Source organism: Canis lupus, chromosome 30 (genome assembly GCF_003254725.2).
Source record: "Canis lupus dingo isolate Sandy chromosome 30, ASM325472v2, whole genome shotgun sequence".
Classification (NCBI taxonomy): Eukaryota; Metazoa; Chordata; class Mammalia; order Carnivora; family Canidae; genus Canis; species Canis lupus.
In genome coordinates, this window is record NC_064272.1 from 38,291,063 (window position 1) to 38,305,720 (window position 14,658).

A 14,658-nucleotide genomic window follows, 5' to 3' on the forward strand; every position below is an offset into this window, starting at 1 on the left:
GTGCCCAGTGATGAGCAGTGCGTACGTGTGCGGTGAGGAGGGCAGATAGGCCAGACCCCGGAGAGGGCGCCAGCCCCACGAAGAGCAGCTCGGACCTGGCGTTCGCGGCAGGACTCCCAGGTGGACTACAACTACCAGGAAGCAGAGAGGTAGACTACAACTCCCAGAAGGCTGCGCCTCACGTGGGTAGCAGGCCGCTCTCGCGTGGCTACGCGCTAGAGCGGAACACAGCGGCAGGGGCGGCTGAGATATCGCGGTATTTGGGGCTGCGCGAGCCGCCCCAGGCGCGGGTGAGGACCTTGGGGGCTTAGGGGGCTGTGTCCTCTCGGCCCCGCGGTAGGAGCCCCGGGAGCCTCGCTCGCTGTCGGTCCGCGACTGAGTGTGCGTGACCTCACTTTCCGCCCGCGCGCGTGTCTGTGCGTGTGTGTGTGTGGAGGCCGTGGGTCCGCGGGGGCGTGTGCTCGCGTGTGTGACCTCAGTCTCCTGTCTGTGCCCGTGAAGCTCGGGTCGCCCGTGTGGGTGGACGGAGTGAGCGGCTGGGGACGCCTCGGCGCTGCGCTTGCGGTCGGCCGGCGCCTTAGGGACCTCCGGCCCGCGTCCCGGTGGGTGTGTATCTGCCCGAGTGGGTGTGTATCTCCCGAGTCCAGGTGAGTGTGTTGAGTGTGTATCTGCCCGAGTAGGTGTGTATTTGCCCGAGTCTGGGTGGGTGTGTATCTGCCCGAGTCCAGGTGAGTATCTGCCCGAGTGGGTGTGTATGTGCCCGAGTGGGTGTGTATCTGCCCGAGTCCGGGTGAGTGTGTATCTGCCCGAGTGGGTGTGTATCTGCCTGAGTCCAGGTGGGTGGGTGTGTATCTGCCTGAGTCCAGGTGAGTGTGTATGTGCCCGAGTGGGTGTGTATCTGCCCAAGTCCGGGTGAGTGTGTATCTGCCCGAGTCCGGAGTGGGGTGTGTATCTGCCTGAGTCCAGGTGAGTGTGTATTTGCCCGAGTGGGTGTGTATGTGCCCGAGTGGGTGTGTATCTGCCCGAGTCCGGGTGAGTGTGTATCTGCCCAAGTGGGTGTGTATCTGCCTGAGTCCAGGTGGGTGGGTGTGTATCTGCCTGAGTCCAGGTGAGTGTGTATGTGCCCGAGTGGGTGTGTATCTGCCCAAGTCCGGGTGAGTGTGTATCTGCCCGAGTGGGTGTGTATCTGCCTGAGTCCAGGTGAGTGTGTATCTGCCCGAGTGGGTGTGTATCTGCCCAAGTCCGGAGTGTGGGTGGTGTGTATCCGAGCGTCCCACTGCTGCTTTGTGCTGCACTGTGATTGCTCAGTGCTGTTCAGACTAGGTTAAAGGGTGGCCCTATACTTCCCCTTAATTTAAAAATTGGCAAAATAGAAAAAGCCTTTGTGTGTTGGAGTTTTATCCCCTAGATCTGCGTAAAAGTGCTGAATGGTGTTTCAAAATTTTGCCACAGAAAAACTTCCTAGTGTCCTGAGATGTATTTAGAGGCCTGTGCCAGCTGATAAGCAGGAGAGATTCCTATAGTTGGGGAAGTAGTGAAGGTCTTGGGAATAGGGTTTTTCCTCACCTCTCTTGCCAGTGTGTGGCTTATAGCCAGTGTGTGTATGTGTGTGTGTGAATTTGATATTTAATTAATATACAGTATACATATATATTGATATACAAGGCATAGAATACAAATGTATAAAAAATATATAATATAGTGTATAATATATGTATATATCCCCAACATGTGGGCTTGAGGAGGAGTGCCTGAATGGGATTTCAGAAGCTGCAGAGTCCAGCTTGCCTGCCTCTAGTGAGAGAGAAGAGCAGTTTTATTTTTTATTTTTTTTAAAGATTTTATTTATTTATTCAGGAGACACACGGAGAGAGAGAGGCAGAGACACAGGCAGAGGGAGAAGCAGGCTCTGTGCAGGGAGCCCGACACGGGACTCGATCCCGAGTCTCCAGGATCAGGCCCTGGGCTGAAGGCGGTGCTAAACCACTGAGCCACGCAGGCTGCCCGAGAAGAGCAGTTTTAGCAGAATGCCGAGGCCTTGAGCTCTCTCTCGAGTTCCTTGTCTTACCTCGGGGACAGGAATTTAAAGTGTCCTGTGGCCTTTAAAAAAAATTTTTTTTTAAATATTTTATTTATTTACTCACAAGAGACACAGAGAGAGGCAGAGACACAGAGGGAGAAGCGGGGCTCCCTGCAGGAGAACCTGATGCGGGACTCAATCCCAGGTCTCCGGGATCACAACCTGAGCTGAAGGCAGACGCTCAACCACTGAGCCACCCAGGTGCCCCAGCCCTGTGGCCTTTTAATGTCTTTGGGTTTGGGGCAAGGGTGACATTTTGGGGAGCTAGAAGCTGTTCATTAATAGTGGGGCGGAGTATAGTGTGTTGACTGGTTGGAGATGGGGTCAGAGCAAAAGCCTAGAGCCAGAAATGAAGGGCTTTGACCTCAGACTAGAGATGACAAGCACTTAATGGATCCCCGAGCCGCTCATGTTTGGTTCTGCTTTGTCCTAGGCCCCAGCCCCTCACTGTTGCTGTGTTGGGCAGTGCTTGTACCACCTGGTTCTCTGTGGCTCCACACGTGCCCCTACTGTGACTGGCAGGTATTCCTGAAACCTTTACTTAACTCTGCCTTCATTACGCTCATCAGAGGAGCCTTACAAAGCACAAGCTTGCCACAAGCAAGCTCTGGATCTGCCTTTTTTTTTTTTTTTTTGAGAGAGAGAATGTGTGCATGCTCAAGCAGGGGAGGGACATAGAGGGAAAGTCTTTTTTTTTTTTTTAAGATTTTATTTATTCATTCATTCATGAGAGACAGAGAGAGAGAAAGAGAGAGAGGCAGAGACACAGGCAGAGGGAGAAGCAGGCTCCATGCAGGGAGCCCGATGCGGGACTCGATCCCAGGACTCCAGGATCACGCCCTGGGCTGAAGGCAGGTGCCAAACCACTGAGCCGCTGAGCCACCTGGGGATCCCAAGAGAGGGAAAATCTTAAGCAGACTTCACAGCATGGAGCCTGGCATGATTCTGGACGTAGGTTCTATCTCACAACCCTGAGATCGTGACCTGGGCCGAAACCGAAGAGTCGGATGCTTAACCTACTGAGCCACCCAGGTGCCATTGTCTGGTTCTGTCTTTCTAACAGAACCTGCCATTTTTCTGGCTGTGGCTTACCTGCATGAGAGGTGCCGGGAGCTGGAGGCTTAGTAATCATAGCCTTCAGCTCTTACAACCTCTCTGCCTGCCAACTCTTTCTGCTGCTCAGGAGTTCCTGAGTCCAGCAAAGCCCAGAAAAATCAGGCACTATCCATAGTTACCTTGGCTGTGCAAGTAGGTGGTTCTACCAGGACCTGGCTAGAGTAGCAGACTTAGTGGTTTGGGATTTGATCTTTTTTGAGAGTAAACAAAGAGCTGCCAGCTATCACACTTCACAAGACTCTTAGGTTGAACCAGTTTGATTTTGCTTTTTTTTTTTTTAATTTTTATTTATTTATGATAGTCACAGAGAGAGAGAGAGAGAGAGAGGCAGAGACACAGGCAGAGGGAGAAGCAGGCTCCATGCACCGGGAGCCCGATGTGGGATTCGATCCCGGGTCTCCAGGATCACGCCCTGGGCCAAAGGCAGGCGCCAAACCACTGCGCCACCCAGGGATCCCTGATTTTGCTTTCAAATATTGGTTGAATTATCCACTTTCTGTTACTCAAATACATCTGTCCCTCACCCCTGACACCCAGCCCACACTCACTTTTCTCTAAAGGTAAGTAGGCTTCGGTCCTTTTAAACCTTGCTCATCAGGCTAAGTAGTAAATCTTGGGCTATACCACCTACTGTGGGGAAGCAATTGAAATCCCTAACATGGCTACATGGCTTCATGCCCTAAGTTTTGTCTTTGTTTTTAAGATTTATTTATTTTAGACAACAAGTGTGAGCAAGAGGAAGAGAGAGAATCCTCAAGGAGACTCCCTTCTGAGCATGGAGCCTGACTTGGGGCTTGATCCCAGGACTCTGAGATCATGATCTGATTTGAAATCAAGAGTTGGCTGCTTAGGGATGCCTGGGTGGCTCAGTGATTGAGCATCTGCCTTCAGCTCAGAGCGTGATCCCCCGAGGTCTGGGGATCCAGTCCCACGTCGGGCTCCCTGCAAGCCTGCTTCTCCCTCTGCCTGTGTTTCTGCCTCTCTCTGTCTCTCATGAATCAATAAATGAAATCTTAAAAAAAAAAAAAAAAAAGAGTTGGCTGCTTAACCAACTGAGCCACCCAGGTGCCCTGTGCCCTAATTTTAAGTGATTACTTTCAGTAGCCTCTTCCTTAGAAATGATATCAGCTTGATGTAGAGGCGGTTCGGGGACTGCAGAGATGAAGTTCAGCCTGTGGTGCGGCAGGAATCTCCCTGACCTGGCACCAGTTGGCTGGGGTGGGACAGGGTCAGGGTTTGAGATCTGGCAGGTAGGTGTCCCTGGAGAGTCAAGAATGCCTCCATCACCTGAGGGTGCTAATCAGCGTGCTGATTAGTCCTGGGAAGGAGCTGGCTGATTGGCTTTCTAGACCTTTCCAGTTGCGAACAGGGCTCCCCGAGGCCTGGAGTAGACTCATTTCTGTTCTGGGCAAGCCTGGCCCTGGCTGAGGCCCTGATGTAGAGCAGAGACTGAAGCAGAGCTGGCAAACGGGGGAGTCTTGCTACCGGGAACTGGCTTGTGCTTAGCTCCTGCTGATTAATCCCTGGGTCTGGGCTTCTGGGAGATCTTTCCAGGTAGGAGTAGGATAATCCAAATATGATCCTTAGCTCATGTGGGTGTGTGCCTGAATCCTGAAGGCAAATACCGGACAAAGCGGTCCTCGGGAACCTAGGGGCCTGTGGAGAGAAGAGGAAGCCCCTATGGGTGTGCAGCCACGGAGGTAGTGATTCACAGATACTTCCGCCTTGGAGTTTGCCTTGGTTTCCCCTCCTGCTGCTGCCTGTTTTGAGTGCATCTTCCAGGACCCTTGTACAGAGAGCGCCCACAGCTGTCTTTCACACGTTGACTCAAGTTTCTACTGGAAGGAGCGTCAGAGATCACCTGGCCCTACCTCTATGTTTTTCAGATGAAGAGACAGGTCCAGGGAGGGAAGTACCTGGGGCCAAGGTCACACACCAGCCGAGGAGCACGACAGGGGACAGGGCCCAGGGTTCCTGATGCACCAGCCAGGCTTCTGTGTCAGTGTCCTGTGCCCCACCCTGCTTTAGAAGGTACAGTTGATTATTCCTCCAGCAGTTCAGGACCCACCAGGTGCCTGGATGTTGGCAGTTAGACCTGGTCACACATTCAGGGAACTTGCTGGTGACGGTGGTGGTGGTGGGGAGTGGAGAGGGAGAGGCAAGGAAACAGGAACAAATTGAATCACTAATCACCAGAAAGGTGCATCTCAGAGAAGGGCCCATCTCAAATTATTTCAGTTGTGACTTCTGTCTTCTCGACTCATCTACAGATTCCCTGAAGACAGTGGCATGTCTTCCACAATTCCTTTGCCCAGTGCTAGATGTCATTGGCCCTCAGATAGTTGCTGATGGAGTGGGTGCATTTTGCTGACCCAGCTTGCAGACTGCGGGTTTGGGTGTGTCCATCAGCAATATTATCTTAGACACTCCCTTCTAGCAACATCTTCGGGCCAGAGGAAGAGACCAAGCCCTGGTCCCATGGGGATGGTCAACATCCCCTTTATGCTTGTTTCTTCCTGGGCTTAGATTTGTAGAGTGGTGTCCAGTTTGATCCACAGGGACAGTGACAGAGGCAAATCTCTCCACTCCCTGGATCACCGAAGTCCTGTTGCCTAGGGTTCACCACCTCTCCGGTGTCCCTGAACCCGTCCCATCCTGCTACTACCTTCAGTCAACCCAGCCTCCTCCCATCTTCATCTCCAGGGCCCCCTCCACACTCGGCACCAGCACTATCTTTCTAACATGAAAACCCGCCCTGGCCCTCACTGCCCTTGACATTGCCCTTGACCTACTGCAGCTTTACCTCCTGCCACCCCCTACCTCCCATCACTACCTCACTACTAAGCTGCTCCTTATTCCCCAAACCCACCACCCTCCTTAGGCCTCCTCACCTTTGTGAGATTATTCCTTCCTGCATAGTTATTTCTTTCTTGCTCTGGGAAACGCACTCATCCTTCAGGACTCAACCTGATGACCATTTTTGGGGGTCTCTGAATTCCTCAGTTACTCCTGGGCAGCCACGGCCCCTGGTACCGACCCTCCTCGCACCCCTGGGCCGTATTACATGGTACTTGACCTCATCAAATTGTGTGCCCCCAGCCGCGGGGACTGCTATCCCCTCAGCAACCCCAGTGTCGTGCCCAGGGTACTCGATACATTGTGGTAGAACGTATGAGTGAAGTGGGTGCCCCTTGTTCTGCTTTTAGATTTGAAGTCCTGACAGAGCCTCGTGGAGGCCAGTCCTGGCAGGCGCCGAGGATTTGAAGCTCTTAGAGCCCACATGGAGCCCAGCACCTCATGTCCGGCCGCCGCCCCCTTGATGAAGAGACCATTCCATGTTCTCGTGGGCGTCACTGGGAGTGTTGCAGCCCTGAAGTTGCCTCTTCTGGTGTCTCGGCTATTGGACATTCCTGGCGTGAGTATGCTGATTAGATAGCGTGGTGGTCTCTGATCGTGGAGAGCTGCCGCTCCAGGGGCCAGCCCGTTTTTATGCACTGCACGGGGGTTTTTTGTTAATGGTGGTGCGTGTGGAGGCCCTCCGTGTGCCTGGTGTGCAGGCGATGCAGGAGGCAGTCCAGTATGACCGGGAGCTAGGTGAGAGGGTGTGGATAGAGAATGAGGGGAGACTGGGAAAGAAACACCGCTGAAGGGAGGGTTTGGGTTCCCATGTGCTGACCCTGGTTCCCTGGGGTGCTGGTGTGGGAGGAGGAGCGTCCCCTTGCTGCCCCACCCCCATTTCACCTTGAACACTGTGGCTCTAGTCTCCCTCCTTGTTAGACACCTTGACTGTCCTGTCCGTTCAGATGCGCTGCAACCTCGGGTACCCCCTTGCCTGCAGCTCTGGTTTCAAACTGCTCCTTCAGGTGTTCAGAGATGCCTGTGGGGCACCTCCATTTTGATCAGTTTGATATAGTTATATACGTTTTTATATATTGGGGTTCTGGGGCAGATTCTTCTTCGGGAAAAGTTCAAGGCCTTAAGCGGTGTGAAAGCCAGGAGGTACTGACCTCATTTCCTTGTCTGGTCTCTAAGGTCTGTTGAACTCCCATTGCCTGCATTCCACCTTAATGGCCTTTGCTTTGGCCTGTTCCCTGCCAGGCTGTCACTGCCCTCCTGTTCCTCTGCTTCTCTAAGTTCTGCACAAAGACTTTACAAGAAAGCTTTCCTGGCCTGCCTCGGCCCATGTGGCTTTGCTCCTTTCATTTTAAAAACTCAAGTGATGAGGGGCACCTGGCTGGCACAGTGGGTAGAGCATGCAATTCTTGATCTCCGGGTTGTGACTTTGAGCCCCATACCGGGCATAGAATTTACTTAAAAATATATAAATAAAATACCCCAAAACAAAAACAAAAACAAACCCAAACCCCTCATTTGGTGTCTTAAAAACAAACCCAAACCCCTCATTTGGTGTCTTAAAAACCAGTAAAGTGGTAAAAACATATTTTGTTCAGAAAAACTATCACAATAAGGGAAAAGAGACCTCGATGGAGAACTGGGGTGATTCCAAATACAACAGGGAAGAGTAGGGGTTTCTAGTCAAGGAGCAAGTGAAGGGCAGTGGATGGAAAATTTCTAAGAGGAAATACCACAAGTCAGGAGGGTTCTGGCTCAACTGTCCTTCCAGGATTCTTGGTGCGGATAGGCCAAGGTGATCAGTCACCACCTGGGAGTTGTTGAGGGATGAGGAGCCTGATGTGATGTCAAGGCTGAACGGATAGCGAGGGTGGGGGCTACACCCACTGAACAGGAATCTTGCTCTTAAGGACCAGGCCTGAGGATGGGCCTAGTTAAAAAAGTGGCGCAGAGGAGCCTGACTAGAGTTTGGTCTGGGAGAGAATCTGGACCGAGATATGAGGGACCACAGGTCACGTTTGACATTGCCCACGTTGCTGCACAACTTGTGGGGTGCACTGCGCCTTCTGCGGTGGCACGGGTGCACGTTGCCAGGGCGTCCAGCAGGGGGCAGTGCTCGCTTGCAGGTGACCGTGTGGGGACTCCAGGCAGGGGTGAGAACTTTTTTTTTTTTCTTTATAACCCTTACTTTCCGCAAACTTCCCCCTGGGAAGTCACCCTCTCACTGTCCCCCTCATGCTGGGCAAGCGGTGAAGCAGGCAGCCAGGGATGGCAGCGAGTCCAGATGGGGGAAAGGAGGTGAGTCTTGTGGCTGCTGGGCACTGGAGCTGGTGGGCAGTACCACCAGTGGCCTGTCCCCTCTCCCGGAAAGGCCCAGCACTGTTGGTAGGAGTTGGTTAACTGGCCCCGGGAGCTGCAAGGAATTGTTGCAGCCGTGACAGCCTGTGCCCCTCTGGTGGGAGCCAGCCAGGCAGTTCCCTTTTCCCACACCCCCGGAGCAAGTGAGTTTCCGGCCTGAGGGCGCGCGGGGGCGCCTGGGGGCAGGGCATCCTATCCCAGGAAACAGATGGGCAGCCTTAGAGCTGGGGGAAATGGCAACTCCCCCGCGTCCTGCTGCCCTGCAGCCCGCCTTACAGCGCTGAGGGAAGGGTTGCCTGAAGCGGGGAGGCTCTCCAGCCCACCGCAGGCCCTGGCCCTCTGAGGGGGACAGGCCTCGCCTGGATCAGGAACTGGGCTCTCCCTCCCTGGCCGGCGTCAAGCTGAAAGGCTGGCAGCCAGAAGGTCACTGGCCTTGGAGGGCGGGCTCCCTGACTTAGCCTCCTGGAGCACAGCTCCTGGCACACAGACGCGCCTGGTGGTGTTTGTTTCCTGTCCTTCACCCATCCTGCCGTGTCCTTTGGGCCAGCCACGTGGTGGGGTTGCTGGGGTTGGTGAGACAGCCCATGGGGGAGGAGCTGTAGGAGCCAGAGCCCATCTGCTCATGTGGAGGGGCCCGCCGCCCACACCACACCTGCCAGCTCATCCTACAGGTACAACAGCTCTCCAAGAAGCCTGGATTTGCTTGGTGGGGGCCTTGTGAGGTGTTGGCAACCAAAGGGGGGTCCTTGCTTGGCCTGCTGCTGTGGCCTCCCCATGCTCCCTGATGGTACTGATCCCCCCCATTGCCCTCTTTCTGGGTCACCCCAGGAGCGGTCTTTGTCCCATGGAAGGTCCTTCTCAGCTCTTTGCCTACATTATGAATTTACATGCTCAGGGCTTTCCTGAACTCCCTAGGCAGCTCTAAATTTTGGCCAGCAAACAAGTAGCTGAAGTGCGGGCTGCGGGGAGCTGGGTGATTCTGCAGATCTGGCTCATAACTGCAGGTGTGCCTCATTTTATTGTGCTTCACAGATACTGAGTTTTCTTACAAACTGAAGATTTGTACCAACCCTGCATTGAGCAGGTCTGTTGCTGCCATTTTTCCAACAGCATTTGCTCACTTTTTGTTACCTTTTGGTAATTCTCATAATATTTCAGACTTTTTGATTATCATGTCTGTTTTGGTAACCTGTGGTCAATGATTACAGCTTGCTGAAGGTTCAGTAATAAACTACTTTTATTTATTTATTTTATTTCTTTTGGGGGGGTGGGCAGGGGCTGAGGGAGAGTGAGTCTCACGACCCTGAAATCATGACCCTGAGATCACAACCAAGAGTTGGATGTTCAACTGACTGCACCACCCAGGCACCTTGCAATAAACTACTTTTAATTAAGGTGTTGTTAGAAGTGGAGGAGGGAGAGTAAAGTGTCCTCCAGACGGAGAAGGCACTTTGAGACTGAAAACTGAGCCACTCCATAGCTTTACAGAGATTTATTCAGGGTAACTGATGAGTGGGAGGGCAGGCAGGTTGGGTGGATGACGATCTGGGCGCTACACAGCTGTTCTCTGCCAAGTCCAGACCTTCACCTATAGCTTTTATAGAGTGAGGGGCATGGTGGGGTCAAAGAGTAGTTTTCTAATGTGGTGCCATCTGTGCAGCAGAGGATCTCTACTGGTTATCTAAAGTGATGCCCTCTGTGCATCACTTTAGGGAAGATCAGAGCAAAGCTTCCTGCATTCTGGTCAGGGCATACATTAACCACCTCACTCCTGGAGGGAGGTCATTGCACAGGCATGAACAAGATGGAGAGTCCAATATAGAGTCACTGTTGTCCACACTCCTACAGGTATGTATGTTGCTTTTCTAGACATAATGCTATTGCACATGTAGGAGATCACAGTATGATGTAAACATGACTTTTATGTGTACTGGGAAACAAAAAAAAAATCATTTGACTGGTTTTATTGTGATATTTGCTTCGTTGCAGTGGTCTGGAACCAAACTTGTAATATCCCAAGCTATACCTATATTCCTGACTCACCAGTGTGTCCACGTATCCCAGGAGAGCCACTGGCTAGATCCAGACCAGGGAGATGGTGGAGGGGTGCTGGAGAGGAGCTGGGTTTGGCCTCATGACTCACACACCAGCAGTCGAGGAGAGTGGCCACTGTAAAGAATCCTGGGAGACTCTTTGTGGTGGGGGGAATTGGATAGTGGGGGCCAGCTGTACCTCAAGCGAGGCAGCCGAGCATAGAGGACTTCTCATGCTGGGACTCTGGGCAGCTCAGGTCTCCTTTGTGGCCTCAGTTTTCTTAGCCCTGTAATGGAGTGGGGGTGGTGGGCACGTATTAAGCGATCCATCTCCAAAGCCTCTTCTGGCACTAGTGCTTGAAGAGTCTAGATGTGAGGGCAGAAAGGAATAGGACCTGAAGGAGCCTGGGAGAAGGTCCTGGAATGCAGGGGCTTCGGGGTGTCTCACAGCTCCACAATTGTCATGTGATCGGGCAGTAGTTCCGCCTCAGCACCCTGTCTCTTGGAGGAGAAGACGACACCTCTAGCTTTTGCCAGGGCGGCGTCAACAGGCTGCAGACAGCAGGGGATTTCTTAAGGTGGAGAAAGTCTCCCATTTGGGGAGCTGATGGGCCTTGGGCATAGAGAAGGTCATGTTTCTAGGAAAAAAGGTCCCACTCATATGTAGCATGAAGTGAATTCTGCCTCTGTGGAGGACCAGCTGGCAATATCTGGAAAGACCGTGCATTCGTGCCCTTGATTCACATGTAGGATTGAATCCTGTAGGGTACAGAGATTCACTGTATGTACACGATGTTCATTATAGCATTATTTATCATTTCAAAGCAAGACAAAAACCAAAACTGACAACAGACTGTCCAGGGATGGAGAGAGAGCTCTGGTGCACTTTTGGTCCAGCCTCATAACGGATTACGGGCCACGGTTCAGAGGATGGCTGCATCTCGGTGTCCGCGTGGCACCGTCCTCAGGATGGAAATGAAGTGCGCATGGTATGGGGGTTGGCACCGGGGCCCACAGGCCAAGTCTGGTCTCGTCACCTGTTTTTGTCTGTGAGCTAAGAATGATTTTTGCATTTTTAAGTGGTTAAAAAAATCGAAAACAAGAGTATTTTGAGACACATAAAATTACATGAAATTCAAATTTCAGTGTCCATAATGTTTTGTTGGAACACAGCCATACATTCATCTAAGTATTGCCCACAAGTGCAGTCTTGCTATTACAGAGTTGAGTAGTTGTGACGAAACTGAAAATAGCATCTGGCCCTTCAGAGAAAAAATTTGCTGACCGCTAGCATATTGTTTGGTTCCTTTTATATGTTCACATATCTGAGTTCCTGCCTGCAAATTTTCCTCTGGAGGTAGTCACCTTTGTGTAGAAATGGGGGCAGGAAGGAAGACTCGTATCTTGTATCATTCTGTTCAGTCTTAATTTTTTAACCTCTGTATGTATTTTTAAAGTCATTGGGACTCTTGGTGGGAATATTATGGAACATTCTTTGTAACTTTATGTATTTATTTTTTTCAATGTTCGCTGAGAAAAGGAAGCAGGAGACACAAGGCCTGGTTTGAGGTTTTCCTTTTTTTCTGGACAGAGGCTACCTGCCTCCTCTGTGGTCCTGTTGTGGAAGCTGGTCTGTTCAATAGTACTGCTCTGAGGCATTTGTTGAGGTGTCTGCTGGTTCGGCTGGCCCCTTCCATGCCTGGCCGGCTCCTCCAGGGAGGGAGCTCTGCAGTTTGCCTTTTGAGTCGCACCCTTGAGAATTTTCTCTAGCTGAGGAAGGGCACAGAGGGATTGGAAGCGTGGTCCTGCTTGAATGGCAGGAAGGGCTGATGAGACCAGAGCACCAGCTTCCCCCGGAGGCCCACTGGGAGGCCAGTGGAGAATGGCTCTCCCCACGGAGCCTGGTGGGAAAGGGCAAGAGGGCTGGGACGGCATAGTGAGCTGGACGCTAGACGGCCCCTGAAGGCCTAGTGGGTTAAATGGCTCATGGCTCAGAAGAGGAAACCGGGCCAGAGAGGAAGAGGGATTTGCCCTAGGCCCGCCCCCCACCCCCCCTTGGGGCAGTGAGCTGGAAAAACTGGTGCTTGGGGCCAGCTTTCTCGACTCCAGTCAGCAAGTGAACTTGAACGTGGATCTGGAGCATGGGCATTCTCTGCTCAAGCTGACCATGGCCGTGAGGATGAGAATTCCCAGGAAATTGTAGGCTCTTACCTGGTCTGCCTTGCTTCTTGGTCAAGGTCCTATATACCGCACCCCCTTGTCAGGCTGCGTCCTTGCCGAGGGCAGAGCCCATACCTTACCAGCTGTGGCCCCCATGTATACATAAGCTCAGTAAATGTTTGACAAGTTAAGACATCATCACCTGGGTGGTTCAGTCGGTTAAGCCTCTGCCTTTGGCTCAGTTTACGATCTTGGGGCCCTGGGATTGAGCCCCCACATTGGGCTTCCTGCTCAGCAGGGATTCTGCTTACCCCTCTGTCCTTCTCTCCCTCTCTCTCTCTCTTTCTCAAATAAATAAAATCTTAAAAAAAAAAAAAAAGACATTATGAGCTGGCATATGATGAGTTGGGACACCCACTCAGCCAACCGGAACCCCCTCAGGGATTCATTAAGGCCAACTCCTCCACAGCTCCCCACCCTGTGTACTGACTGCCCTGGGCACCACGAGTCCTTTTTCCTAGAGTATATCCACCACCCCCACGCTCAGGTTCGTGTCAGCTTCCTGGCTGGTCTTCAGGCTCTGGGCACTGCCAGGGCCAACACTGGTCACCTCAGTGTCAGGGTCCTCTGCTGTGTGTGCCAGCCCCCGAGGCCCAAGCCACCAAAGCTCTGGTTCCTTGCCTTGTGGCGGGTTAAGTCATGGTGGGCACTTCCTCTTTAGAATCCTCACCAGCATCCTGTGAAGCTATCATCACCTGCCTTACTAGAAACACCCGCTCTTTTTGGGCCACTCAGTTGGGGGTTCCAGCTGGGTCTCTCCTTCACTTGGCACAGCATGCCAGGGCTGTGCTATCTAATACAGTAGCCACTAGCCATATCCAAATTTAAATTATTAAAACCAAAATTTCATTTCCTTAGTTACACTAGCCACACCTCGGGTGTTCAGTAGCCACATGTGGTTACTGGCTGCCGTGCTGAACGGCACAGGTGTGACCTGTTTCTATCTCTGCAGAGTTCTGTTGGATAATCCTGTAGAGCAATGGTTCTCAACTGGGGGCAGTTTTGCCTCCCAGGGGACATTGGACTTTGTTCAGGGACCTTTTTCATCGTCCTAACTTGGGGAGCGGGTGCTACTGGCTCCTGGTTATAGTAGGTAGAGGCCAGAGATAGGGTTGGTGGGGGAAATTCAGGCCATGGGCTTTGTCTCATCCTCTGGCTGTGAAAGTGCTTCTCCCCAGGTCCCTCTGGTAGTCGGCCCCAGAGGCAGCCCAGGCCAGACTAGGCCTAGAAGTAAAAGTGGAGGTTTCCATTACCCCCTCCCTGACTCTCCAGGAACCCCTGATGGGATTGCTAATGGACCTTCAACAGAGAAAAGAAAACCAGATTTGCCAGCTGGTTTCAGGAAGGAACCTCTATAAATGCCAGGCAAACTGTAGACAGCTTATATAAGGTCGCCAAGCCTTGGTCACATCACCCAAAGAAGTTCAGGTTTTAAATATTAGATATAAAAACTGTTGGCAGAGGTCTCACCAGGGGACCAAACACAGCGCTTCCTTTCAGGAACTCTCCAGTGTGTGGGAGATTGTTTTAATCACAGCCCTGCTTCTGCCAGGACCCACGAGGGGTATCAGAGAAAGCCGAGGAGGGTTCCTGCCCTTAGGAGCTTCCTGCCCTGCCAGGGCTCCTTGGCATTTGCTAGGGGAAACGTTAGGGTGAATGAGTGAATAGTCTGAGTTATTTAGTGTCTCAGAAGTTAACAAAACATGTTTCCCACCCCGCCCCCCTTCCTTTTTTTGAAGTGTGTGAAAACCCAGGCCTTAGCCCTTGGCTCCCAGGACATTTGACAGAGTAAATGAAAATGAAAGAACAAAGCCCATAGGGCTGATGAATCAGATCAAGTGACATCCCTCTGAAACCAGAAAAACGGGCTTGGGCCTGCCGGACATGTGGGCCAGGTCACTGCCAAGGAAAGGTAGCTGCTTCAGTGGAGTCGGGATGGGCACTGGGAAGGATTGGCTCATCGCATACGCTTCAGATTACTCTTGAGGTAAAGATACT

At 52.2% G+C, this 14,658-nt stretch overlaps 1 protein-coding gene across 10 annotated transcripts in view; it reads left to right on the forward strand.

Moving 5' to 3' along the window:
- Positions 1-203: 203 nt before the first annotated feature.
- Positions 204-14,658, forward strand: part of PPCDC (phosphopantothenoylcysteine decarboxylase) — a 40,374-nt gene continuing 25,919 nt past the window's right edge. For 2 of the 10 annotated variants that reach the window (XM_049104096.1, XM_049104094.1), the window contains exons 1-4: positions 208-290; positions 2,514-2,602; positions 5,083-5,227; positions 6,403-6,611. In XM_049104096.1, the coding sequence (XP_048960053.1) occupies positions 6,477-6,611 (135 nt within the window). In that variant the 5' untranslated portion in view covers positions 208-290; positions 2,514-2,602; positions 5,083-5,227; positions 6,403-6,476. Of the gene's footprint in view, positions 648-2,513; positions 2,603-5,082; positions 5,228-6,402; positions 6,612-6,641; positions 8,348-14,450; positions 14,648-14,658 lie in introns of those variants that run through there. The other 8 variants (XM_035709014.2, XM_035709012.2, XM_025472134.3 and 5 more) reach the window with 8 other exon arrangements.